This window comes from Rhinatrema bivittatum, chromosome 2 (genome assembly GCF_901001135.1).
Source record: "Rhinatrema bivittatum chromosome 2, aRhiBiv1.1, whole genome shotgun sequence".
Classification (NCBI taxonomy): domain Eukaryota; kingdom Metazoa; phylum Chordata; class Amphibia; order Gymnophiona; family Rhinatrematidae; genus Rhinatrema; species Rhinatrema bivittatum.
This window is the reverse complement of record NC_042616.1, coordinates 373,886,620-373,911,629: the sequence shown is the minus strand read 5'-3', so window position 1 is coordinate 373,911,629 and position 25,010 is coordinate 373,886,620. Positions and strand designations below refer to the sequence as shown.

Genomic DNA, 25,010 nt, shown 5'->3' with positions numbered 1-25,010 from the left:
AGGTGAAGGCTCTGACATGAAGTCCTCCGAGGATGTATCAGTATGATCATTGTCCCAGGTGTCATTGGGTCATCCCTGTATGGAGAGAGCGGGGGAGATCTTCGTGGTTGATGAAGGCCCGAAGGCCCTGGTTGTGGATCATCAGAGGGTATTCTGGTGAAGTGTCCTCTGATGGTTTTGATGGAAGGGCATCGATAACATCTTGATATCTTCTAAAGAGATTTTGAAAGAATGCCAAATAGTGCTTTTCTGGATCCCCAGACAGCAGGCTGCATCGATGGCATGGAGGTTGGTATCGATGCTGGTATCGATGGAAGTGCAGTAATGGTGTAGAAGACAGTAATTGTGTTGGTATCGATGTCGGCACCAAATGAAACCGTCAGTATCTGTGCATGAATCGATGTCGATGCAGTAATCAGCCTCGGTGCGGGTATCATAGAAATGACGGGCAGAAGAAGACCAAATGGCCCATCTAGTCTGCCCAGCAAGCTACGCACTTTATCCATTTTTTTCCCTTTTTTCTCTCCCACCTGTTTACTATTGACTTCCAGTACCCTCCAGCCCTAATTCCCCTCCACCCCCACCACCAATTTAGAGAGCAGCGCCGTATCTGCATCCAAGTGAACGTCCAGCTCAATTAGGGGTAGCAACTGCTGTAACAAGTAGGCCACACCCTTACCCCATACTCTACCCACCCCTGTTTTTATTTTTTTTGTTTGTTTTTTTGTTTTTTGTTTTTTTTTGGAGATGGCAGCCCTCCATCCTTCTGCTCTGTGAAGGTGGAACCACCAACTACTGGCCACTGGCATCCCGCTCCGTGAATGCCTCTGTGGCTACTGCCGCTCCGTGCAGTGTTTGAATGCCTCTGTGGCTTACTGCCGCTTCCGTGCAGTGTTTTTGCTGCCTCCTCTTTATTCACGCCCTCTAGACTTGATGGATCCACAGGGGGTAGATTTTAAGAAAGTGCGCCTTCGCTGTACTTTTTTGTTGGCGTACCAGGCGTAAACAAAAGTACGCTGATTTTAGTAGATATGCGCGTAGCCGTGCGTATCAGCTAAAATCCAGGATCGGACGCGCGCAAGGCTGCCCAATGTCGTGTAGCCGGCGTGCGCTGAGCCGCGCAGCCTGCCGCCGTTCCCTCTGAGGCGCTCCGAAATCGGAGCGGCCTCAGAGGGAACTCGCTTTCGCCCTCCCCTCACCTTCCCCTCCCTTCCTCTATCTAACCCACCCCCCGGCCCCTATCTAGACCCCCCCCCTACCTTTGTCGGGGGATTTACGCCTCCCCGGAGGGAGAAGTAAATCCCCGCACGCCAGCGGGCCGCTAGCGCACCGAGACGCGACCTGGGGGAGGTTCCGGCTGGGGCGGCCACGCCCCCGGACCGCCCGGGCTGAAACCACGGGCCCTGGGCTGAAACCCACGGGCCCTGGGCTGAAACCACGCCCCCGGGCCCGCACCCGAAACGCCGCGTCCCGCCCCCCAAAACGCCCTGCGCCGATCCGACACCCCCCCCCGGACATGCCCCCCTCGAAAAACCGCGGGACTTATGCGAGTCCCGGGGCTCTGCGCGCGCCGGTAGGCCTATGGAACATAGGCGCACCGGCGCGCAAAGCCCTGCTCGCGTAAATCTGGGCGGATTTACGCGAGCAGGGCTTTTAAAATCCGCCCACAGTGTTTATCCCACGCCCCTTTGAAGTCGTTCACAGTTTTAGACTTTACCACTTCCTCCGGAAGGGCATTCCAGGCATCCACCACCCTTTCCGTGAAGAATACTTCCTGACATTGGTTTCTTAGTCTTCCTCCCTGGAGCCTCAGCTCGTATGACCTCTGGTTCTGCTGATTTTTTTCTGACGGAAAAGGTTTGTCGTTGTCTTTGGATCATTAAAGTTTTTCAAGTATCGGAAAGTCTGAATCATATCACCCCTGCTCCTCCTTTCCTCCAGGGAGTACATATTTAGATTGTTCAATCTCTCCTCGTATGTCATCCGATGAAGACCCTCCACCCTTCCTGGTCGCCCTTCTCTCTGTACCGCCTCCATCTTGTCCTTGTCTCTTTGTAGATACGGTCTCCAGAACTGAACACAGTACTCCAGGTGAGGCCTCACCAAGGACCTGTACAAGGGGATAATCACTTCCCTTTTCTTACTCAATATTCCTCTCTCTATGCAGCCCAGCATTCTTCTGGCTTTTGCTATAGCCTTGTCGCATTGTTTCACAGACTTCATATTGTTTAGACACTATCACCCCAAGGTCTCTCTCCTGCTCCGTGCACATCAGCCCTCTCTCCCCCCATCGAATACAGTTCATTCGGATTTCCACTCCCCATATGCATGACTCTGCCCTTCTTGGCATTGAATCTCAGCTGCCATATCTTCGGACCACTCTTCAGCTTCCTTAAATCCCGTCTCATTCTCTCCACTCCTTCCAGCGTGTCCACTCTGTTGAGATCTTAGTATCATCTGCAAATAGACAAAACCTACCTTCTATCCCGTACGCCAATGTCACTCACAAAAATATGAACAGGACCGGTCCCAAACAACCGATCCTTGTGGTACACCACTTAAAACCTCCCTCTCTCAGAGAGAGCTCCATTTACCATCACACATTGTCTTCTGTCCGTCAATCAGTTTGCAATCCAGGTCACCACACTCGGCACTCACTCCTAAGCTTCTCATTTTATTCACCAGTCTCCTGTGCGGGGGACGTATCAAAAGCTTGCTGAAATCCAAGTAGATGAATCGAGTGCTCTTCCAGTCAAAAAAAGTCAATCAGATTTGTCTGACAGGATCTTCCCCTGGTGAATCCATGCTGCCTCTGGTCCAGCAATGCTCTCGACTGTAGATAGTTCACTATTCTCTCTTTCAACAGTGACTCCATTACTTTTCCCACCACCGAAGTGAGGCTAACCGGTCTGTAGTTACCAGCCTCCTCTCTGTTCCCAACTCTTGTGAAGCGGAACCACCACAGCTCTTCTCCAATTACTCGGCACACACTCCCGTTTCTAGGGATCTATGGAACAGGTCACACAGCGGACCCGCCAGCACATCTCTGAGCTCCCTCAGTATCTGGGATGACCTCATCAGGTCCCATGGCTTTGTCTACTTTCAGTTTCCCCAGCTCTTCCCATACATTTTCTTCTGTTAATGGAGTTACATCTACTCCACTCCCCTCCAGTATCTTGTTAACCTAGGGACGATCCTTCTCCAGGGTCCTCCTTCGTGAACACAGAACAGTATCGAGTTCGATCCTGGCACTGGCATTCGGCATTGGTGTTATTACCGGCATTGGTGCTGAAGACACCGGCATCGGCGGGGTTGCTGGAGTTGCTTGCTGCTCCTTAAGAGCTTGGATAACCGCTTGCCTGATAAATCAGACAATTCCGGCGTTACAAACTGGTGAAGTCAGAGCAGTTGTATGCAGTGGCGGAGGCTGTGGTGGCAAATCCTCCACAGAGCCCTGTGGAGGTTCAGGCGTCGATGTTTCCTTTTGAACAGGCCCAGGCGTTGAAGTAACCAGCGTTTTCCTGGTTCCATGGCCGCTTTGCGCTCGATTCTTCCGGGGGAAGAGCTTGGAGGTGGATGGATGTCGATGCTTTGTCTTGTGCTGCCCGACTGATTTCATCGATGCTGTCGACAAAGCTGGAGATGGGTGATCCCCTGATCCTTCCAGACGATGTTTTTTTGATCAGGACCCGTTTGGTAGCTCCGTCGGAGACTATTTCGACGACGTCGAGGAAGATGGGGAGGAAGTTGGAGATGGAACAAATGTTCCATTTTTTCTTGAAGAGCCTTCCTTCCTTTTACTGTCATCTCCGTGCACTTTGGGCAAGTGTTGACATCGTGTTTTCACAGAGACACATCACCACACCTCGAGGTGTGGGTTGGTGATAGAAATTGTCCGGTTACATATAGGGCATTTTTGAAATGTGGGAATTTGGGAATGTGGGAATTCGTGAGAGAAAATTTATATTTTACTCAAGAGTAAAACTGAGACAAGAGGTACTCACCAGCCGGTGAAAAACCCTGAGAGATCCCGATGGGAGAAAATACTATTGAAAAATGTGACTTTTCAATCAGAAAATTGTTGTGAGAGACTCACAACGGCTCCTGCTCCGCGATGCCTACAGCAGCGCGGAAAACGAAGACTGAAGAGAGACCCCTGTGGGCAGAGAATATCATGGCATGCTGGGCATACTCAGTGGCCTCACAGGGCCAGTCAAAGTTTTCTAGAAACTTTCGACATAAAGTTTTCCCGTGATAGGGCTCCATCAGTGACGTCACCCACATGTGAGGACTAGCATCCTGCTTGTCCTGGGATAAAACGAAATGATCAGGTAAGTAATTTCTCCATTTCTAGCGTGTAGCCAAGATGGACTCAGGACCAGGACTCAGGACTGGTCCTGAGTCCTGGTCCTGACAGGGCAAGAGGCTGCCCATGGCCCACTTAGTACTGCCCTTACGAAGGCTGCGTCTTCTCGGGCTTGAACATTCAGGTGGTAGAACCTGGAGGTTGGTGTGATGGAAGACCACATTGCCACCATACAGATCTCGGCAGGTGACGCAGCTTGGTTTCTGCCCAAGAAACTGCCTGTGCCCTCGTAGAATGAGCCTTAACCTGTAGTTGTAAGGGCTTTCCTACCTCTATGTAGGCTGCCTGATTACTTCTTTGATCCAGCAGGCTATGGTTGCCCACGAGGCATTCCCCTTTTTTTCTTCCCGCTGTGAAGAACAAAAAGCGATCTGTTTTGCGGACCAGTTTCCGATCTTTCCAGGTACCGCACTAGGAGTCTGCCAACATTTAGATGGCGAAGAAGGCTGAGTCTTCAGAGTCCTTATGTTCATCCGGAGATGGTAGTGAGATGCTTGGTTCAAGTGAAACTCGGAAACCACTTTCGGTAGGAAGGAGGGGATGGTGCGCAGCTGTATGGTTCCAGGAGTGAACCTAAGGAACGGTTCCCGACAGGATAGTGCCTGTAGTTCAGTTGCACGAGCTCAACATATTGCCACCAGGAATAACGTCTAGTTAAGAAGCTTAGTTACAGACCGCGTGTTGGTCTGAAGGAAGCATCAGCTAGGAAGTCTAATACTAGATTGAGATTCCATAGAGGCTCCGGCCACTTTTGGGATGGTCGGAGTTGTTTTAACCCCTTTCAGGAAGCGGGACAAATCCAGTTGGGCTGATAGCTGGATACTGTCCAACTTCAGCTCTGAAGCAGGACAGTGCGGCTACTTGAACCTTGAGGGAGTTTGAGTGAGAAACCCTTCTTCATACGATCCTGTAGGAACTTCAGAATCATGGGGATCTTGGCTGTCCGCGGAGTATCCCGTGGTCCTCGCACCAGGCTTTGAATACTCTCCAGATCCGTATGTGTGACAGTGATGTGGAGAACTTGCGTGCTTGGAGCAGGGTGTCAATCACGGCCTTTGAGTAACCGTGCTTCTCAGGCAAGTCCTCTCAAGGGCCAGGACCGTAAGAGAAAATAGAGACGGATCTTCGTGAAGAATCGGGCCCTGTCTGGAGGTAGGTACAGAGGGTTCCCCGCAAGGAGTCTTTGCATGTCTGCGTACCATGGTCGTCTTGGCCAATCCGGGGCCACTAGTAGAACTAGTCCCCTGTGATGTCTATCTGCGGATGACCTTGCCTAGTAGCGGCCATGGGGGGAAGGCATACAGTAAGTCTTCCTCTGGCCAAGTCTGGACGAGAACGTCGATCCCTTGGGAGTGTGGCTCTCATCTGCCGCTGAAGAACCTGGGGACTTGGGCACTGAGATGGGTGGCCAGTAGATCAATGGCTGGGAGGCCCCAGTTGGAAGGCTGTGGTCGACAGCATCCATTCTCCCAGGTCCAGGCATTCTCTGCTGAGGAAGTCTGCTGAGATGTTATCTTTTCCTGCGATGTGGGAGGGCCGAGATCCCTTGTAGGTTTATCTCCCCACCCATGCCATGGAGAGGGTCTATCTCCTGCTGGCTCCTGGTTCCTCCCTGGCGGTTGATGAAAGCAACCATTGTAGCTTTGTCCCGATATTATTCAAATCGCTTTGCCTTGGAGTCTGTGGCTGATCGCAGGCACGGTAGTCTGACTACCTGAGCTTCCAGGCGGTTTATGTTTCATTCCGCCTCTTCCCTTGTTCCATTGTCCCTGGGCTGTCAGTTCCTGTGGCTCCTCACATTCGCAGGCTCGCATCCATGATGAGCAAAGTCCAGTTGGTGGGGATAGGCTTACTCTTCTGCTTAGGTGGTCTTCCTGTAGCCAATACTGGAGTTGAGAACGCATCTGCTGGTAGTTGGAGGCGAATGAGTAGTCCTGGGATGGTGGATTCCATTGTGACAGTAAGGAGCGCTGGAGCGGTCGCATATGGTCCCTTGCCCATGGGACGACCTCCAGGGTTGATGCCATGAGGCCAAGGACTTGAAGGTAGTCCCATACCTTGGGGCGTGCATTGGTCATCAATCGTCGTAATTGTTCAATCAGTTTCCTTTTCCTCGGGAGAGGGAGGAAAACTTTGTTCTGTTTGGTGCCAAAACGGGCCCCCAGGTACTTTAGAGATTGAGAGGGCTGCAGACTGCTCTTGCCCGAGTTCACGACCCAACCGAGTTCCTGCAGTAGGTTCTTGACTCTGCTGGTCACCTGCCGGCTCTCTTCCGAAGACTTTGCCCTGATCAGCCAGTCGTCCAGGTAAGGGTGTACCAAGATCCCTTCCTTCCTCAGTGTTGCCACCACGACCACCATAATTTTGGGAGAATGTTCTGGGGGTGGTTGCTAGGAGCCGAAAGGGAAGCGCTCGGAACTGGTAATGGTAACCCAGTATCGCAAAGCGTAGAAAACACTGGTGGTCCTGATGGACTGGAATGTGAAGGTAGGCTTCACAGAGGTCCAGGGAGGTTAGAAACTCTCCTGGTTGTACTGCCATTATGACTGATCGAAGAGTTTCCATGCGGAAGTGTAGTATCCGCAGATGCCGGTTGATGTTCTTGAGGTCCAAGATGGGCCGGAAAGATCCTTCCTTCTTGGAACGATAAAATAGATGGATTAGCGCCCCGTATTTTGTTGGGGCGTGGGAACCGGAGTTATTGCCTTCAGACTGAGTAGTATTGTTAGAGTGGTTTCCACTGCCAATCTCTTGGTGAGGGAGTGGCAGGGTGACATCATAAATTTGTCTCAAGAGATGCTGCGGAACTCCAGAGAGTAGCCTTCTCGAATGATGTTTAGTATCCATTTGTCTGAAGTTATCTAAACCCATCTTTGGCAGAAGAGGGCAAGTTGACCCCCTATCTCCTCTTCCTGTGGATGGGTCGGCCCATTCTCATTGTGGAGCACGGCTGGAGCCTGCCCCCAGGCAGGCTCCACCCATGCTCTGAAAGGGCTGGGATCTTGAACTGCGGGTTCCTGTAGGATCTAAAGCGTTGCGAGCCTCTGCCCTTGGTTCTTCAGGGAGAGAGACACTGAGATCTTTTATTCCTATCTTCCGGTAGCCGAGGCACTGGGGATTCGTCCCATTTGCTGGCTAACTTCTCCAATTTGCTTCCGAACAAGAGAGATCCTTTAAAGGGATTCTTGTGAGATTCACTTAGATGTCGTGGCCGCAGACCAATTCCATAGCTTTAGTTGTCTTCTGGCTGCCACTACCGAGGCAATGCTCCTGGCTGAGGTACACCAGGTCTGAACTTGCGTCCGTCAGAAAGGCTGCTGCAGGTTCCATCGTCTCACCCAGTATATGTTCCGGAGTTATTTGCCTCTTGACAGAGGAGCAAGCAGGAACATGCCACCAGTGCGCAGCAGGAAGCAATCTGCAGTGTCATTGCTGTTGTAAAGCCTTGTTTAAGGATGGATTCCAATCGTCTGTCCTGAGTATCCTTCAATGCAGTCCCTCCCTTCACAGGAATCGTTGTTCGCTTTGAGATGGCACAGACCAAGGAACGCCTAAAGTTTACCAAAAGTGGACGCCACTTTTGGTAAAGGTAGGCGTTCCTTGGTCGCTAGCTCTAGAGGGTATAGGGCTTTCAAGGCCCGACCCCCTTTGAAGCTGGCCTCCGGGGCATCCCACTCCAGGTCAATCAGTTCCTGGATGGCTTCCATCATTGGAAAGTAACATGAGGCTTTATGAAGGGACACCAAGATTGGGGTTCTTCTTTGGTTCCGCCAAATACCCAGTGTCTTCAGAGTCTGGGAAACAAGGGCTGGTAATTCGTCCTTGTGGAAGAAGGGAAGTATGGTTCCATTCCAGGAGGGATTTCTCCTTCTTCCAGGGAGTCACCCTCATCATCTGAGGTGTCTGGGTCCCTGTCAGGGAAGTTCTTGGTTAGACGAGGCATGTCTCGAGGCATCCGAGCAGGGCCGGGAGGATCTTGTGCAGGGGTTGAGCCCGGAGCGCAGCCGGGGCTGATTGCACCTGAACGAAGGCTTGCAGCCCTTGGAAAAATTCCAACCAGGAGAAGGGCACTGGGTCCATGTTAATCCCAGGGGGAGTCGGAGTAGGGGGCCCCAGAGGTGCCCTCCTGTGGAGAAGCCATCTTGGAGATGCATAGATCCGGGGAGCTATCGTCGGTAGTAATTCCCGGACCCATCCCCCGACAGTAAGGGACCAGGCATTGGTTCTCCCTGGGCTTCTTCGCAATGATGACACAGGCAGGACTCCAGTTCAGGCTGCGTGGCTCTTATGTGGCAGGCTGAGCAAAGAGAGTGCCTTCTGGCCTTCTTGGGCGCCAGTGCCATTGTCTATGCATTTGCGTGTGTGTAGTTGTAAACGTGGCTGTGCATGTAGTTATGTGCACGGTTGCTTACCTGTAATAGGTGTTATCCCCAGGATAGCAGGATGTAGTCCTCACATATGAGTGACGTCACTGGACAGAGCCCTATTACAGAAAACGTTTGTCAAAGTTTCTAGAAAGCTTTGACTGACACTGGCACACTGAGCATGCCCAGCATGCCATGATCCCTGTGTCCACAGTGTTCTCCCTTCAGTCTCATTTGTAGCAAAAAGTGCGAGTGAAAAATAAAATAAAATAAGAAACGTATGCGGACCCAACTCCGTGGGGTGGTGGGCGAGTTTCGTGAGGACTACATCCTACTGTCCTGGGATAACACCTATTAAAGGTAAGCAATTTTGCTTTATCCCAGGACAAGCAGGATGATAGTCCTCACATATGGGTGATTAGCAAGCTACAGGCTGAGTCATATTTGCGGAGGCACAATAATTGGGGTGCTATTGGCAATGATGAGGCAGCCTGACATCACAGCAGTTGATTGTGGAAGGAGTTGGGGATTATAGTGGACGAAAGCTTTTCAAGACAGGTTGGCCAAAGGCAGAGTCTTGACAGACTTTCATTGATAAGTAGTAGGGGGCTGCGAATATGTGAAGATAGCTCCATGTTGCAGCCTAGCAGATGTTGGCAATTGGTACTAAATGATAGTGTGGTACTGATGGTGTCATGGAATGTGTCTGCATTCATCCCTAGAGAGAAGGCCTGGTGTGTCATAGCAGAATTCGATACAGTCTGGTAGAGTCAGGTTTGCCCACTTGAAACTTGCAGCTTGTCTTTGTCAAAGAAGGAAAGAGTTAGGTGTAATTCCTATGGAGTGTAGTGCGGTCTAGATAGAATGCAAGTGCACTCTTGCAGTCCAAGGAGCGGAAAACCCTCTCGCCCTGGTGAGAGAGAGGCGTTGGGAAAAAGTGGGCAGAGTATATTCTGAGTAAGGTGAGAGGCTGCGTCTACCTTAAGAAGAAGATGAGGGTGAGTACGTAGGACCACTCAGTCATGGAGGAACGCAGGGTCGTGTGAGTATGCAACAAAGGTGTGTAACTCACTGACCCTGTTAGCAGAAGTGATGGCTACGAGGGAAAGAAGTTCCTATGTCAGACTGTTAAAGTTATAGGAATGCAAAGGCTCGAACGGGGAACGTACGAGTCTTGTAAGCACTAAATGTAGGCCCCATTCTGTAATCAGTGAACATAGAGGCGGCTTAAGCAGTGGATAACCCATGGTAAGCCGACTCAGAAGGGGCTGAACCGTTAATCGGGCAACCCCACTCCCAAGCGGTACGCTGAATTGGAACTGAGGTGTACCCATGCGGAGGATGTCTGTGGACCAGAATCCAAGGGTATGTTAGAAAGCATAAAAGAAAAGGAGTGGTGTAGAAAAAGGGGCCAATACCCTTTTGTATGTGCCATGTGGTAAATCATGCCACTTTGAATGATAAGATTTACGTGTGGAAGGCTGTTGTGACGATACCAGTACCTGAGAACATCAGTGAGTCTGTGATATGAGACTGACCTGTGATCAGGCGAATTGGTTACTGAAGTGATAGGTTGAGAAGTATGGGAAAGCATACTTGTCGCGGTCAGGATGTGGGTCTGAGAAACAGTGAACCCCGTCCTGTTGTAGCATAATGAGAGCTTTGGCTATGAGAGGCATCGAAAAAGACACATATAAAAGAGGCCTTTGTTGCAGAGCGAGCAAAGGCGTCCGTAGGAACGCATTCAGACACATGTGAAGGGGGGAGAACCTGTCCATCATATGGTTCGATTCGGACGCAGAGGGCAAGGTTGGTTGACCTCAGTGCTAGAAGATTTTGCTCGCTACACATGTAGTCAGAGACCAATCGAGAGGATGGACAGATCTATGGAGAAAGCCTGCTAGTGCATTCGGAAAGTCTGTTAGATAAGTGGCCCGGGAAAGCATGGAGTGTGCAAGGGCCGAAGGCTAGAGCTGTGCAGCTTCCTAGCAGAGCAGCTAGGAGGTTGTGCGTGCTTGTGTGTTGTAATTCCATATTGCCACTATGCTGTCTGTCTGTTTGCAGCAAGATGTGTTGCAGAGGCAGTATTTTAATACATAAAAGGCATAACTCATGGCTCGAAGCTCCAGGAAGTTGATTTGAAACTCTGTATGGAGCGGAATAGACCTATATTGGGTTGGGAAGATGTGGATTCGAACTCTTCAACCCTAAGTAAATGTGACTGTGACCAGGACCATCTGAGGATTTGGTTCTAGATCGGTAATATGGATCAGGGACGAAAGCAGTTGAACAGCTTAGAGCCACTGATATTTGAAAATCCACTGAATCTTATAGCCAATCTGGGCATGGATAGTGAAGTGATAGTGAAGTGGATAGTGAAAAAACCCCGTGGCCCATCAATGAAAGAATTGAGGGGCTGAGGCTATGTTGAATGCACGCAGAGATGTGTAGGAATTTGACAGGATGTCGGAACGGTTGTTGGGCAGGAAGTTCGCTGCGACTGTAGCGTCCAGAACTGCTCCATATGGGATTTATGGTAGTGAAACAGAAATCCAGGTAGTAGATTTATAGTGAGTCGTGGAGAATTTAGAGTTCCTTGCTTGGATTGACTCCTATTAGGCAGTTGTCCATGCAAGGAAAAGCGTGAATGATGTTTTGCTCCCTAGAGAAAAATACAGAAGTTGTCAAAGCTACTGCGAATGGCAGAACTTGGCACTGGAATGTTGTTGACTCACTATGAAGCACATAGAAAGACTAGAGGAGAGAGGCAACCCACTTACTGCGGTAAGTGGGTTGCCTCTCTCCTCCTGACGAGAGATACCATTTTACCTGTCCCTTCTGAAGAAAGCAAGTTGTTGACATTTCTGAGGTCCAGGATGGGCGGAGAGCATCTGCTTTCTGTTGAAAGAAGGAATAGTGGGATTAAACACCCCCCCCCCCATGCCTTGTAGTGTCCGGGGGACTGTACCGCAAGCCCTGGTACTAAGTGGGATGGCCGCTCTGATATCCGGCAAGGTTGAGAGACTAGGAAGCTGTCCAACTGGCAGAGCTGATGTAATCTGGATATCAGCTGGACTCCCGCAGGAGCATGAGCGGCAAAAGTCCTACCCGCATCTCTGTCTGCTGTGCAAGAAAACATTGAGAGCTGTCGCCAGGTCTCAAGGTGGGCTTGCAATTGAGGCAGTGTCTGCTGGATCTTGTGTCTAGCAGATCAGCTAATGTATCTGGGACTTCAGGCCGTAATTAGGAACCAGAAGATAAGGGAGTAGGGAGTCCCGTTGCTGGCAACGGGAGTACGTCTCGATGCAATCCCACATTATTGGTAGAGAGGTTCTCTTGGTGTTATGTCAAACATAGCTTGCAATAGTGATATGTGACACTAATACAGTTCTTGAAGGAGAATACGACCTAGAACCTTTCAAAACCATGTGCCCCGATTTAGCGACCAGGTCTCGATGGGATTGTTGCTGAAGCGGGATTAGAGTATTTACCGTCCTTCGTGGTGGATCGCAGAAGGACGAGTCTGGGAATATCGATGGCTTCGTGGAGTTCGGAAGGCATCGAGGACAGCCTGAGGGATGTAAATGTCCGGCTCAAACTCTGTAAGCTGGTATGGTAGCGCAGCCACAGAGGAGACAGGCTAGGCGTTACTGGCGCTTCCACATTAATTAGTGGTTGCTCAGTACCCAGCACCGGTGTCGGTGGGAATGCCTCGCGCCTCGGGTGCAGAGGAGCGCAGGGACTCATGAACCTGGGCCCGCTTTGCAATTGGCTCAATGGATTGTGATGCCGGTGCGGAATAAGTTATCCCTCGGAGCTCGGCCCGGTCATTCTCCAGCACCGAGGAACTGCCACAGATGTGCGGACAGCTTCAGTGGCAGTAGCGATGTCTTGCTCGGCCCGGTCATTCTCCAGCACAGAGTAAGATGCCACCAATGTCCTGGATTGCGTCGGTGGCGGACGATCACCGTGCCGGTGATGATGATTGCCACGGTGCTCAGCCTGGTCTTTCCACAGCGCCGAGGTGGATGCCCTCGCTGTCTTGGATGGCGAGCTGTGACGGACTGTCACCATGCCTGCACTGTTCCTGGCACTGTCTAGTGCCCTAGGATGATACGGGAGTTTGGTTAAGAACCCGAAGTATGGAGCATTTTGTTTAGTCGAGGGCATTGCATTTAGGTGCTCCGGTAGTACTGACGGTATCGATGGCGGCATTGAAGGCGGCATCGAGGGTATCGTCGAAGGCAATCGATGGAAGCGTCGACGGCATGGGCAGAGCACCGACAACATCGACGGAAACACCGACGGAAAGGACACTGGCATTGACTCGGGCATCGATGGAATCGACCCGGGCAGCTAAGGCATCGATGTGGGCGTCGATGGAATTCATGGAGGGATCAGTTTCATCGATGTAAACATCGATGGCACTGACAGAATCAATGAGGGGCATCGAAGGAGGCAGGAAGGCATGGATGGAGGCACCGACAGTATCGATGGGGGCATCGACCGCAACGAAGGCACTGAGGGAATCAATGGAGGCATGGATGAGATGAGAGCATCGATGGCCTCGACAATGGCCCTGGTGGCAACGGTAACGGTAACCGTAGACATCCCTATCCTTCTGTGTGCACCACACAGTAAAGCTCTTCCATTTAGAGCGGTAAGACTTCCGCGTGGAAGGCTTTCGTGAAGCCACAAGGACTTCAGGACGGAATCTGAAAGGTTGAGAGGCTGTAGTATCAACCTTTCAACATCCAGGCTGTCAGGGATAGGTCTGGAGGTTCGGGTGATGCAATTTGCTGTAATTATATTTTATGAGGTTGGGAAACCTCATAAACCCAGGCAAATGGGTTCCTGGACAGATAGTTCGAGAAGTATGGGAAACCAGACTTGTCGAGGCCAATACAGGGCTATGAGTATCATTAAGCCTTGGTCCTGCTGTAGCTTCACGAGATTCTTGCTGATTAGCGGAATCGGAGGGTATGCATATAGCAAACCTGCATTCCAGGGGCGGGCGAAGGCAACCATGGTTGGTGCTCTTCGGTCCCTGTGCCGGGAGCAGAAGCATTCCATTCTGTGTTTCTGATAGGATGCAAAGAGATCAATGTTTGGCTGACCCCACTGGTGGAAGATTCTGCTCGCAACAGAGGGATCCAGAGACCACTCATGGGGTTGGCGGTCTGCTACTGCATTCTGTGTGCCTGCCAGATAAATGGCTCGCAGTAGTATTGAGTGCGACAGGGCCTAGGCCCAAATCTGCGCCGCCTCTTGGCAGAGCAGGTAAGAGCCCATGCCCCCCTGTTTGTTCAGGTATTACACTGCAACTTGGTTGTCTGTTTGAATAAATCAGGAGACGGTCCATGAATGCATAAAGGGCGTACCGCATTGCTCGAAGCTCTAGGAAGTTGATCTGTTAGGTCGCTTTGGCTTTTGTCCAAGTTCCTTGGGTTTGAAGGCCTTCAACATGGGCTCCCCAACCTAGGTTGGAGGCGTCCATGGTTAAGGTCACCTGAGAAGCTGGTTGCTGGAAGGGAAGAGCTATTTGTAAGTTGGTCTTGAGAGTCCACCAGGCAAGAGATAGACGAAGCTGGGTCGTTAGGACAAAAGGGGCTGAGTGGCTTGGTGCCACTGAGATTCTAGAGTCCATTGTGTCACTATCATGACTAGGCGTGCCATTCCTCATAGGGGAGCTATTCCATCCCCTTTATCATTTTAGTTGCCCTTCTCTGTACCTTCTCCATCGCAACTATATATTTTTTTTTTAGATGCGGCGACCAGAATTGTACACAGTCTTCAAAGTGCGGTCTCACCATGGAGCGATATAGAGGCATTATGACATTTTCCGTTTTATTAACCATTCCCTTCCTAATAATTCCTAACATTCTGTTTGCTTTTCTTGACTGCTGCAGCACACTGAGCCGACGGTTTTAAAGTATTATCCACTATGATGCCTAGATCTTTTTCCTGGGTGGTAGCTCCTAATATGGAACGTAACATCATGTAACTACAGCAAGGGTTATTTTTCCCTATATGCAACACCTTGCACTTGTTCACATTAAATTTCATCTGCCATTTGGATGCCCAATCTTCCAGTCTTGCAAGGTCCTCCTGTAATGTATCACAGTGTGCTTGTGATTTAACTACTCTGAATAATTTTGTATCATCCGCAAATTTGATAACCTCACTCGTCGTATTCCTTTCCAGATCATATATATATATATTGAAAAGCACTGGTCCAAGTACAGATCCCTGAGGCACTCCACTGTTTACCCTTTTCCACTGAGAAAATTGACCATTTAATCCTACTCTCTGTTTCCTGTCTTTTAACCAGTTTGTAATCACGAAAGGACATCGCCACCTATCCCATGACTTTTAGTTTTCGTAGAAGCCTCTCATGAGGGACTTTGTCAAACGCCTCTGAAAATCCAAATACATTACATCTACCGGTTCACCTTTATCCACATGTTTATTAACCCCTTCAAAAAATGAAGCAGATTTGTTAGGCAAGATTTCCCTTGGGTAAATCCATGTTGAGTGTGTTCCATTAAACCATATCTTTCTATGTGCTCTACAATTTTGATCTTGAGAATATTTTCCACTATTTTTCCCAGCACTGAAGTCAGGCTCACTGGTCTATAGTTACCCGGATCGCCCCTGGAGCCTTTTTTAAATATGGGGTTACATTGGCCACCCTCCAGGCTTCAGGTACAGTGGATGATTTTAATGATTTTAGTTCCTTCAGTACCCTAGGATGCATGCCATCTAGTCCAGGTGATTTGCTACTCTTTATTTTGTCAATCTGGCCTACTACATCTTCCAGGTTCACAGTGATTTCATTCAGTTCGTCTGACTCATCACCCCTGAAAACCATCTCTGGAACTGGTATCTCCCCAACATCCTCATTAGTAAACACAGAAGCAAAGAATTCATTTAGTCTTTCTGCAATGGCCTTATCTTCCCTAAGAGCCCCTTTAACCCCTCGGTCGTCTAATGGTCCAACTGACTCCCGCACAGGTTTCTTGCTTCGGTTATATTTTAAAAAGTTTTTATTATGAGTGTTTGCCTCTATGGCCAACTTCATTTCAAATTCTCTCTTCGCCTGTCTTATCAATGTTTTACACTTAACTTGACAATGCTTATGTTTTATCCTATTTTCTACAGATGGATCTTTCTTCCAATTTTTGAAGGATTTTTTTTGGCTAAAATAGCCTCTTCACCTCACCTTTTAACCATGATGGTAATCGTTTTGCCTTCTTTCCACCTTTCTTATTATATGGAATACATATGGACTGCGCCTCTAGGACTGTATTTTTAAACAATGTCCAAGCCTGTTGAACACTTTTAACCTTTGCAGCTGCACCTTTCAGTTTTTTTCTAACTATTTTCCTCATTTTATCAGTTTCCCTTTTGAAAGTTTAGTGTTAGAGCTGCAGATTTACTTATTGTTCCCCTTCCAGTTATTAGTTTAAATTTGATCATGTTATGATCACTGTTGCATGTGGCCCCACCACCGTTACTTCTCTCACCAAATCCTGCGTTCCACTAAGAATTAAATCTAACATAGCTCCCTCTCTTGTTGGTTCCTGAACCAATTGCTCCATGAAGCAATCGTTTATTACATCCAGGAACTTTATGTCTCTAGCAAGTCCTGATGTTACATTTACCCAGTCAATATTAGGGTAATTGAAATCTCCCATTATTATTGCACTGCCAAATTGGTTTGCTTCCTTGATTTCTCTTAGCATTTCATCATCTGTCTGACTATTTTGTCCAGGTAGACGGTAGTATACTCCTATCACTATACTCTTACCCAACACCCATGGGATTTCTACCCATAAAGATTCTACTGAGCATTTAGTGTCTTGTATGATCTTTATCTTGTTGGACTCAATACCCTCCCGGACATAAAGTGCCACACCCTCATCAAGTTGATCCTCCCTATCATTGCGATATAATTTGTACCCTGATACAGCACTGTCCCATTGGTTATCCTCCTTCCACCAAGTCTATGTGATGCCAATTATGTCAATCTCATCATCTGCTGCTATACATTCTAACTCTCCCATCTTACTTCTTAGACTTCTGGCATTGGCATACAGACATTTCAAAGTGTGTTTTTTGTTTGTTTTAACAACCTGCTTTTCAGTTGTTTGGGATAGATCGGAAATCATTAGCTTCAGTGATTTTTTACATATAGGCAGATGGACTATGTTTGCTTTTAATGGAACCTCTCTATTGGGATGCCCTATCTCTCCTGTTTCATTAGTATTCTTCAAGGATACATTTCTCCGAACCATGCACTGCTGAGTGACTGTCGGCTTTCCCCCTTGTTTAAAAGCTGCTCTATCTCCTTTTTGAAAGTTTTAATATTTGCCTGCCTCTAGATGTGCTGTTCATTTCTTATGCTATTGAACACTAAAAATGACCCAGACTCCCCTAAGTTTTGCTCATTTTTAATAGACTAAGTGACAAACCCTTACCCTTTGCGTATCTATTGTTTTTCTTCCAGCTTTTATCACCACCTTTCCCCACTTTGGTTTACTTAAACTTATAATATTCTTCATATTAATAAACTTAATATTCTTACTTTGAAGTGCTGGATAGAATGGTGCCATCTGCTTGAGAACCAGTATCACTGTAGGTACATCTTTTCCACGAAGCATATTTAGAAAGTCTGGTGTTAGACCACTGGAATTTCTTTCAGTTGTTTTACGTGTCCCAGTAGAAGGTGGTGAACCTCTGTATGAATAAAGAATAGAAGAAAGGAGATTGAGACAATTCTAGCAATCATAAACAAATTCACCAGAATTGATTCTTACTAGTGAAGTAGATTTTGAAGACAATATATTAATATTTATATACCTGTCACTAAACAAAGAAGAATCTTCTAAAGAATAGCTTGCAGAGTCAGCAGAAGGATACATTGTTTCTTGGTCTGTTATACTGCTTGTATTATGTGCCAGTTCTTGCTTCCAAGTTTCACTTTCAGCTGCATAAGACATTGTGTTATCAGAGACTATAGCTCCATAAGATTGGTTGTAGAAACTGTAGGAGCTAGACTCTGCTGTAGGGTAATATGGATAAAGCGAAGACCCAAAATCAAGATGGCTGTATTCATTCAACCAACTACTGGCTCCAGAAGAAAAGCTTCCTTTGTCATGAAAAAATGGTTCAGATACTGTAAATGGAATTTCTTTTGGGTCATCATATCTTCTTTGATCGAAGGCTGAAGTTTCATTACTAGTTTTGTAATTTAATGATAAATCCACATACAGGGATGAAGAGTTTTCATGAGTTTGGTAATGTAAACCTGTAGGTGAACTGGGATAGGAAGGTGAAGATTTTTTATTAGTTGGTAACCTGATGAATAATCTGAAGGGTGAACTAGAGGAGGAGGAAGATGATGATGATGATGATGAGGAGGAGGAGGATGAAGAAGAGGAGGAAGAGGAAGATGATGATTCTTCATTAGTTTCAGAATCTGTAGATGGACTGGTATAGGAAGATACATATTTTTTACTGGTTTGGGAACGTGATGAATATGTTCTAGAACGTGATGAATAATCTTTTGATGAATGGGCATAGGAAGATGAAGATTTTGCAGAAGTCGAAATAATTGATCTCTCTTCTTTCACTCTACTTTTCTTCTCAGATTCTTGCTTCCATTTAGCATTTCCTGAAAATTGCAATCAAACAGTATTTGAATAGTTTATTATTAAGGTAATACAAAGATAAATGGCAAAATATGTTTTAATCTTAGGTTGGTGAAGGCATTACAAATATTTTTTCTTACAATTTCTAATTGATTTCTTGTATAGAAAAAAAAATCAGAAGTAGTTTACTTTATTTTTAGTTTTGCTATATTTTCCTTCTATAATAATCAAACCAGTTTACCATGTAATAAATGAAGAAAAATTCTTCAACTATAAACTATAATTTATTAGCAGTAAACATATTTCTTTAATAAGATGGTGGATTCTTTAATAAGATGGTGGTGGATGCTTGGAATGCCCTTTTGGAAGAGGTGGTGAAAACAAAAACTGTGATGGAATTCGAAAGGGCATGGACAGAGACAGAATCCCTAGTAGCTAGAGGAAGGAAATGAAGAAACCTGGTAACCTGCAGTACCTTCTGGTTTAACATTTCTGCATGGCGGTAACTTACACGGAGCAGCAGTTACAACCCTAAACAACTTGCTCAGCAGACTGGATGGACCTGATGGGTTGTTACCTGTTAATAACATAAGAACATAAGAAATTGCCACACTGGGTCAGATCAAGGGTCCATAATGCCCAGCATCCTGTTTCCAACCAATCCAGGCTACAAGTACCTGACAAGTACCCAAAAACTAAGTATATCCCATGCTACTGATGTCAGTAATAGCAATGACTATTTTCTAAGTCAACTTGATTAATTGCAGGTAATGGACTTCTCGAAGAACTTATCCAAACCTTTTTTAAACCCAGCTACACTAGACTTCTGGCATTAGCATACAAACATTTTAAAGTGTGTTTTTTGTTTGTATTGGCATTCTGCTTTTTAATTGATAGGGATAAATTGGAATCTTTTAGATCAGGTGAGATTTTAATTATAGGCACTTGGACTTCTTTTCTTATTACTGGAACCTCACTATTGGGATACCCTAATTCTAATACATCATTAGTATCCTTTGAAGATACCTCCCTCCGAACCATGCGCTGCTGAGCGACTGTTGGCTTTCCTCTTTGTTCTAGTTTAAAAGCTGCTCTCTCTCTTTTTAAAGGTTAGCGTTAGCAGCCTGGTTCCACCCTGGTTAAGATGGAACCCATCCCTTTGGAAAAGACTCCCCCTTCCCCAAAGGGTTCCCCAGTTCCTTACAAAATTGAATCCCTCTTCCTTGCACCATTGCCTCATCCACGCATTGAGACTCTGGAGATTTGCCTGCCTCTGGGGACCTGCACATGGAACAGGGAACATTTCAGAGAATGCTACCCTGGAGGTTCTGTATTTCAGCTTTCTACCTAAAAGCCTAAATTTGGCTTCCAGAATGTCCTACCCACATTTTCCTATGTAACTGGACATGTACCACAACAGCCGGCTCCTCCCCAGCACTGTCTAAAATTCTATCTAGGTGACGTGTGAGGTCCGCCACTTTCACACCAGGTAGGCATGTTACCAGGTGATGCTCATGCCCACCAGCCACCCAGCTGTCTACATTTCTAATAAATCATCAACTATGACGGCCAACCTAACCCTTCCTTCTTGGGCAGTAGCCCTGGGAGACACATCCTCAATGCGAGAGGACAATGCACCACCTGCAGAGCAGGTCCTTGCTACAGGATCCTTTCCTGCTGCACCAGGTTGATGCTCTCCAATCATGAGACTTTCTTTCTCCATGGCAGCACCAGGGCTACCAATATGAAGTTGGGACTTGACTACTATGTCCCTGAAGGTCCCATCTATATACCTCTCTATCTGCCTCAGCTTCTCCAGGTCTGCCACTCTAGTCTCCAGAAATTGGACTCGTTCTCTGAGAAACAGGTGCTCTTTGCATCGGATACACACGTACAACTTCTACCGGTGGGAAAAAATCATACATGTGAGACTCAATGCAAAAGATTGGGAGGGCCCCCCTTTTGCTGCTGGACTGCTGCCTTCATCTCAAATTTGTTCAGTTCCTAGTTAAGTTTTAGGTTATGTAAGTGGAGGTGTAGCCTAGTGGTTAGAGCAGTGAGCTATAAACCAGGAGACCAGGGTTTGAGTCCTGCTGTTGCTCCTTGTGACCTTGGGCAAGGCACTTTACCCTCCATTGCCTCAGGTACAAACTTACAGCTCGATACTGTAAGGTGCGGTTGGAGATTAACTCGCTGTGGGCGCACAATTGGGACGCGTAAGGCGATCCTGTGATACAGTCTCCAGTTTCACGCGTCCTTAGCGCTTCTTGAAACCGACCCGTAACCTTTTCCGCACGCAGCATGTATATGATATGTAAATGAACGAATTAGCTATTTAATGAACGAATTAGCTATTCCCCTCCGATACTGTGACGCGCGCTCCGATTATCTCCTTTGTAACCCGCTATTTTGCCGCGTCCTTAACCTGTTAGTTTACCGCCTACCCTCTACCTGGTGTTAGTGTGGTGTTCGAACAGCTACGTACCGGACTGCACCATGGACGACCTCCATATATACTAACATTTGCAGCGTAAAGTTGCTACATATATATATATTTATTTTTTATTTAAAGTTTTGTATATAAATACCTTGTCACTTTCCGAATCCCCCATCTCCACACGGGTGGGCGGGCGTGCGGTCATCGAGGCGGCGGCGGGAGCCGGCGGGCGGGTGGGCGCGCGTTTGATCCAGGCGGCGGCGGGAGCGGGCGGGTGGGCGCCCGTTTGATCCAGGCGGTGGCGGGAGCTGGCGGGCGGGTGGGCGCACGTTTGATCCAGGCGGCGGCGGGAGCGGGCGGGTGGGCGCGCGTTTGATCCAGGCGGGCGGCGGGAGCCGGCGGGCGGGCACGCGTTTGATCCAGGCGGCGGCGGGAGCCGGCGAGCGCCCGTTTGATCCAGGCGGTGGCGGGAGCCGGCGGGCGTGCTTTCATCCAGGCGGAGGGAGCCGGCGGCGAAAGCGGCCTCTGGCAGCCCCCGCCAGCAGTGAATGAATGCACGCCCGTGCGATTTCTGCGCTCAAGGCAGTCACATGCCGTGACGTCAAGCGTCGTGACGTCACGCCTTGAGCGCCGAAAATGCACGGACGTGCATTCATTCACTGCTGGCGGGGGCTGCCGAAGGCCGCTTTCGCCGCCGGCTCCCTCCGCCTGGATGAATGCACTCCCGCCTCCGCTTGGATCAAACGCGCGTCCACCCGCCCACTCCCGCCTGGATCAAACGCGCGCCCACCTGCCCGCCGGCTCCCGCCACCGCTTGGATCAAACGCGTGCCCACCCGCCCGCCGGCTCCCGCCGCCGCCTGGATAAAACACGCGCCCACCCGCTCCCGCCGCCACTTGGATCAAACGCGCGCCCACCTGCCCACTCCCGCCGCTGCCTGGATCAAACGCGCGCCCACCCACCCACCGGCTCCCGCCGCCGCCTGGATCAAACGCGCCCACCCGCCCGCCGGCTCCCGCCGCTGCCTGGATCAAACGCACGCTGGTTCCCGCTGCCGCCTCGATGACCGTACGCCTGCCCGCTCGTGTGGAGATGGGAGATTCGGAAAGTGACAAGGTATACCTTTTGTTTTAATTTTCGCCCTGCGCCTTGCTTCGGGAGGGGGGGAACCATCCACTTCCTGGTGCCTGTCATTTCAAATGTCATTTGAAATGACATTTGAAATGACAGGTACCAATGCACCCAGGATACTGTATAGGCGCTGTATTAAGCGCCTATACAGTAAAATGGGTTGCGCGGGCCTATCCTTCGCCTAACGGTTCGCAGACGCGGCTTGCATTTGCAAGTAATTTACATAGAGTATCGAGCGGTATGTGAAGAGAACTGTGCGTGCGGGGAATGAGGGTGCGCCCGGCACTGCCGCACTCTTTCTACCACGGCCTTAGAGTATCGACCTGTTAGATTGTAAGCCCTGAAGCACTGAAAAAAAGGTGCAAAAAGCAGAATATAAATCTAAGTAGGAATGTGTCTTAATTAGGATCCTTTAAATGAATTGGTGTAGTCACTATATATCTGGTATAAGGGAATGATCAAACTCTCATTAAGGTGTGGGGAATTCGTGAAGTTAAAAGGCTGATTTTTTTTTTTTTGCGTGAAAGCGCCACTTGCTATAAATTGAAGGATGAGCTAGGGAAGGGTGGGGGGGGGGGGGGATTGGGGGGTTGGAAAATACAAACACACTAACTTCTGTTTATCAGCTGCGTTACTATTTAAAACACAAACTTCTGTTTATTAGCTGCCTTACTGATTATTTAAAACACAAACAAACTAAATAATATTCCCCAATAGCTTACTTCTCCCCAATAATTTAAAAAAATTTCCCAATCAAAACTTACTGATTTCTTTCAGCTACCAGCAAGGTGATCCTCTCCTCTCAGTGCTCCCATTTACTCTGTTATTATTTAATCTCTTTTTAATGTGGCGATTACTTACCTGATAATCTCGTTTTCCTTAGTGTAGACAGATGGACTCAGAACAAGTGGGTATAGTGTGCTCGTGCTAGCAGTTGGAGACGGATCTGACGTCAGCACGGGTACATATACCCCCACAGGAAGTGAGGCAATTCAGTAATCTTCCTTGCAAAAGCTGTTAGGGATATATGTGTACTGACGATCAATGAAATAGTGAAACAGGATTCCCCTGACCGATGGATAGGAGCTGGAGACCGCCAGCATTCCCAACCGGAAGGCGTCGACACCTGGCAAAGGGGACGCTCTTATGTAAGAAAATGACATGGCTTACCTTGAATTGGTGAAACCCATGTATACTGGCAGCCGGGTGGGATGCTGAGTCCATCTGTCTACACTAAGGAAAACGAGATTATCAGGTAAGTAATCTCCACATTTCCTAGCGTGTAGCCAGATGGACTCAGAACAAGTGGGATGTACAAAAGCTACTCCCGGACTGGGTGGGAGGCTGTCTGAGGACCACGTAGGACCGCCCTCGCAAATGCTGTGTCCTCCCTGGCCTGGACATCCAGACGGTAAAACCTGGAGAAGGTATGGAGGGAGGACCATGTCGCCGCTTTACATATTTCTGCAGGCGACAGCATCCTAGATTCTGCCCAAGATGCTGCTTGGGCTCTGGTAGAATGAGCCTTGACTTGTAGAGGCGGCGACTTCCCGGCCTCTACGTAGGCCGCTCTGATAACTTCTTTAATCCAGCGGGCGATGGTGGGCCGAGAGGCCGCTTCTCCTTGTTTCTTCCCGCTGTGCAGGACGAACAGATGGTCCATCTTTCGTACGGCTTCTGTCATTTCCAGATATCTGGGCAGCAATCTGCTGATGTCGAGATGGCGTAGCAAACGCCCTTCTTCTGATTTCTTCAGACCCGCCGTGGTTGGCAAGGATATGGTCTGGTTGAGGTGAAATTGTGAGACTACCTTAGGCAAGAAGGATGGAACCGTGCGAAGATGGATAGCCTCTGGAGTGATTCTAAGAAAGGGATCACGGCAGGACAATGCTTGTAGTTCCGAAATGCGGCGGGCGGAACACACTGCCAGCAGGAACACCATCTTCAAAGTTAGAGAATGGAGAGACAGGCCCCGGAGGGGTCTGAAGGTGGATCCCGCGAGGAAATCCAAAACTATGTTGAGGTTCCACAGAGGCATTGGCCACTTCAGTGGCGGACGGATGTGCTTGACTCCTTTCAGGAAGCGGGAAACATCTGGGTGCGTGGCAATGGTCTTGCCATCCCTCCTGGGACCGTAGCAAGACAGCGCAGCCACCTGAACCTTGATGGAGCTGAGGGAGAGACCCTTCTGAAGTCCATCTTGCAGAAAATCCAGAACAATAGGGATTGTGGTCGCATGTGGGTTGGTGCCATGAGTGTCGCACCAAGCTTCAAATACTCTCCAGATTCTTACGTAGGTAAGGGATGTGGAAAACTTGCGAGCTCGGAGAAGTGTATCTATCACTGGCTCCGAGTAACCTCTTTTCTTCAGTCTAGCCCTCTCAATGGCCAGACCGTAAGAGAGAATTGAGCCGGATCCTCGTGGAGGATGGGACCCTGACGTAGCAGGTCCCTGAGAGGAGGCAGGGGAAGGGGCTCCCTTGCCAGTAGTCTTCTCATGTCCGCGTAGCAGGGTCTTCTTGGCCAGTCTGGTGCCACTAGAAGAACTAGGTCCTTGTGCTTCTGAATCTTGTGTATAAGGGCGCCCAGCAGGGGCCACGGCGGAAAGGCATATAGCAGAGTTCCTGGAGGCCATGGCTGAACCAGGGCATCGATCCCGTGAGAGAACCGATCTCGCTTGCGGCTGAAGTATCTGGGTACTTGAGCATTGGACCTGTCCGCTAGTAGGTCCATGTCCAGAGTCCCCCACTGATCCACAATCATCTGGAAGGCTGTGGGGGACAGCTGCCATTCTCCCGGATTTAGGCTTTCCCTGCTGAAGAAGTCTGCCGCGGTGTTGTCCCTTCCGGCAATGTGGACGGCGGAGATGTCCTGGAGGTTCGCCTCTGCCCAAGCCATCAGCGGGGCTATCTCTAGGGACACCTGTCGGCTTCTGGTTCCGCCCTGACGGTTGATGTATGCCACCGTGGTGGCGTTGTCGGACATCACTCTGACTGCCCTGTTCCGCAGTCTGTGAGCAAATTGCAGGCAGGCTAACCGGACTGCCCATGCCTCTAGAC

The 25,010-nt window shown here is 48.8% G+C and overlaps 1 protein-coding gene across 4 annotated transcripts in view; it reads right to left on the bottom strand.

Annotated features, from left to right (window-relative positions):
• Positions 1-25,010, bottom strand: part of LOC115084728 (serine-rich adhesin for platelets-like) — an 859,145-nt gene that overhangs the window by 30,277 nt on the left and 803,858 nt on the right. For all 4 annotated transcript variants that reach the window (XM_029589967.1, XM_029589968.1, XM_029589969.1 and 1 more), the window contains 2 exons: positions 17,593-18,406; positions 17,318-17,469 (listed from right to left, as the gene is read on the bottom strand). In XM_029589967.1, coding sequence (XP_029445827.1) covers positions 17,318-17,469; positions 17,593-18,406 — 966 coding nt within the window. The remainder of the gene's footprint in view (positions 1-17,317; positions 17,470-17,592; positions 18,407-25,010) is intronic.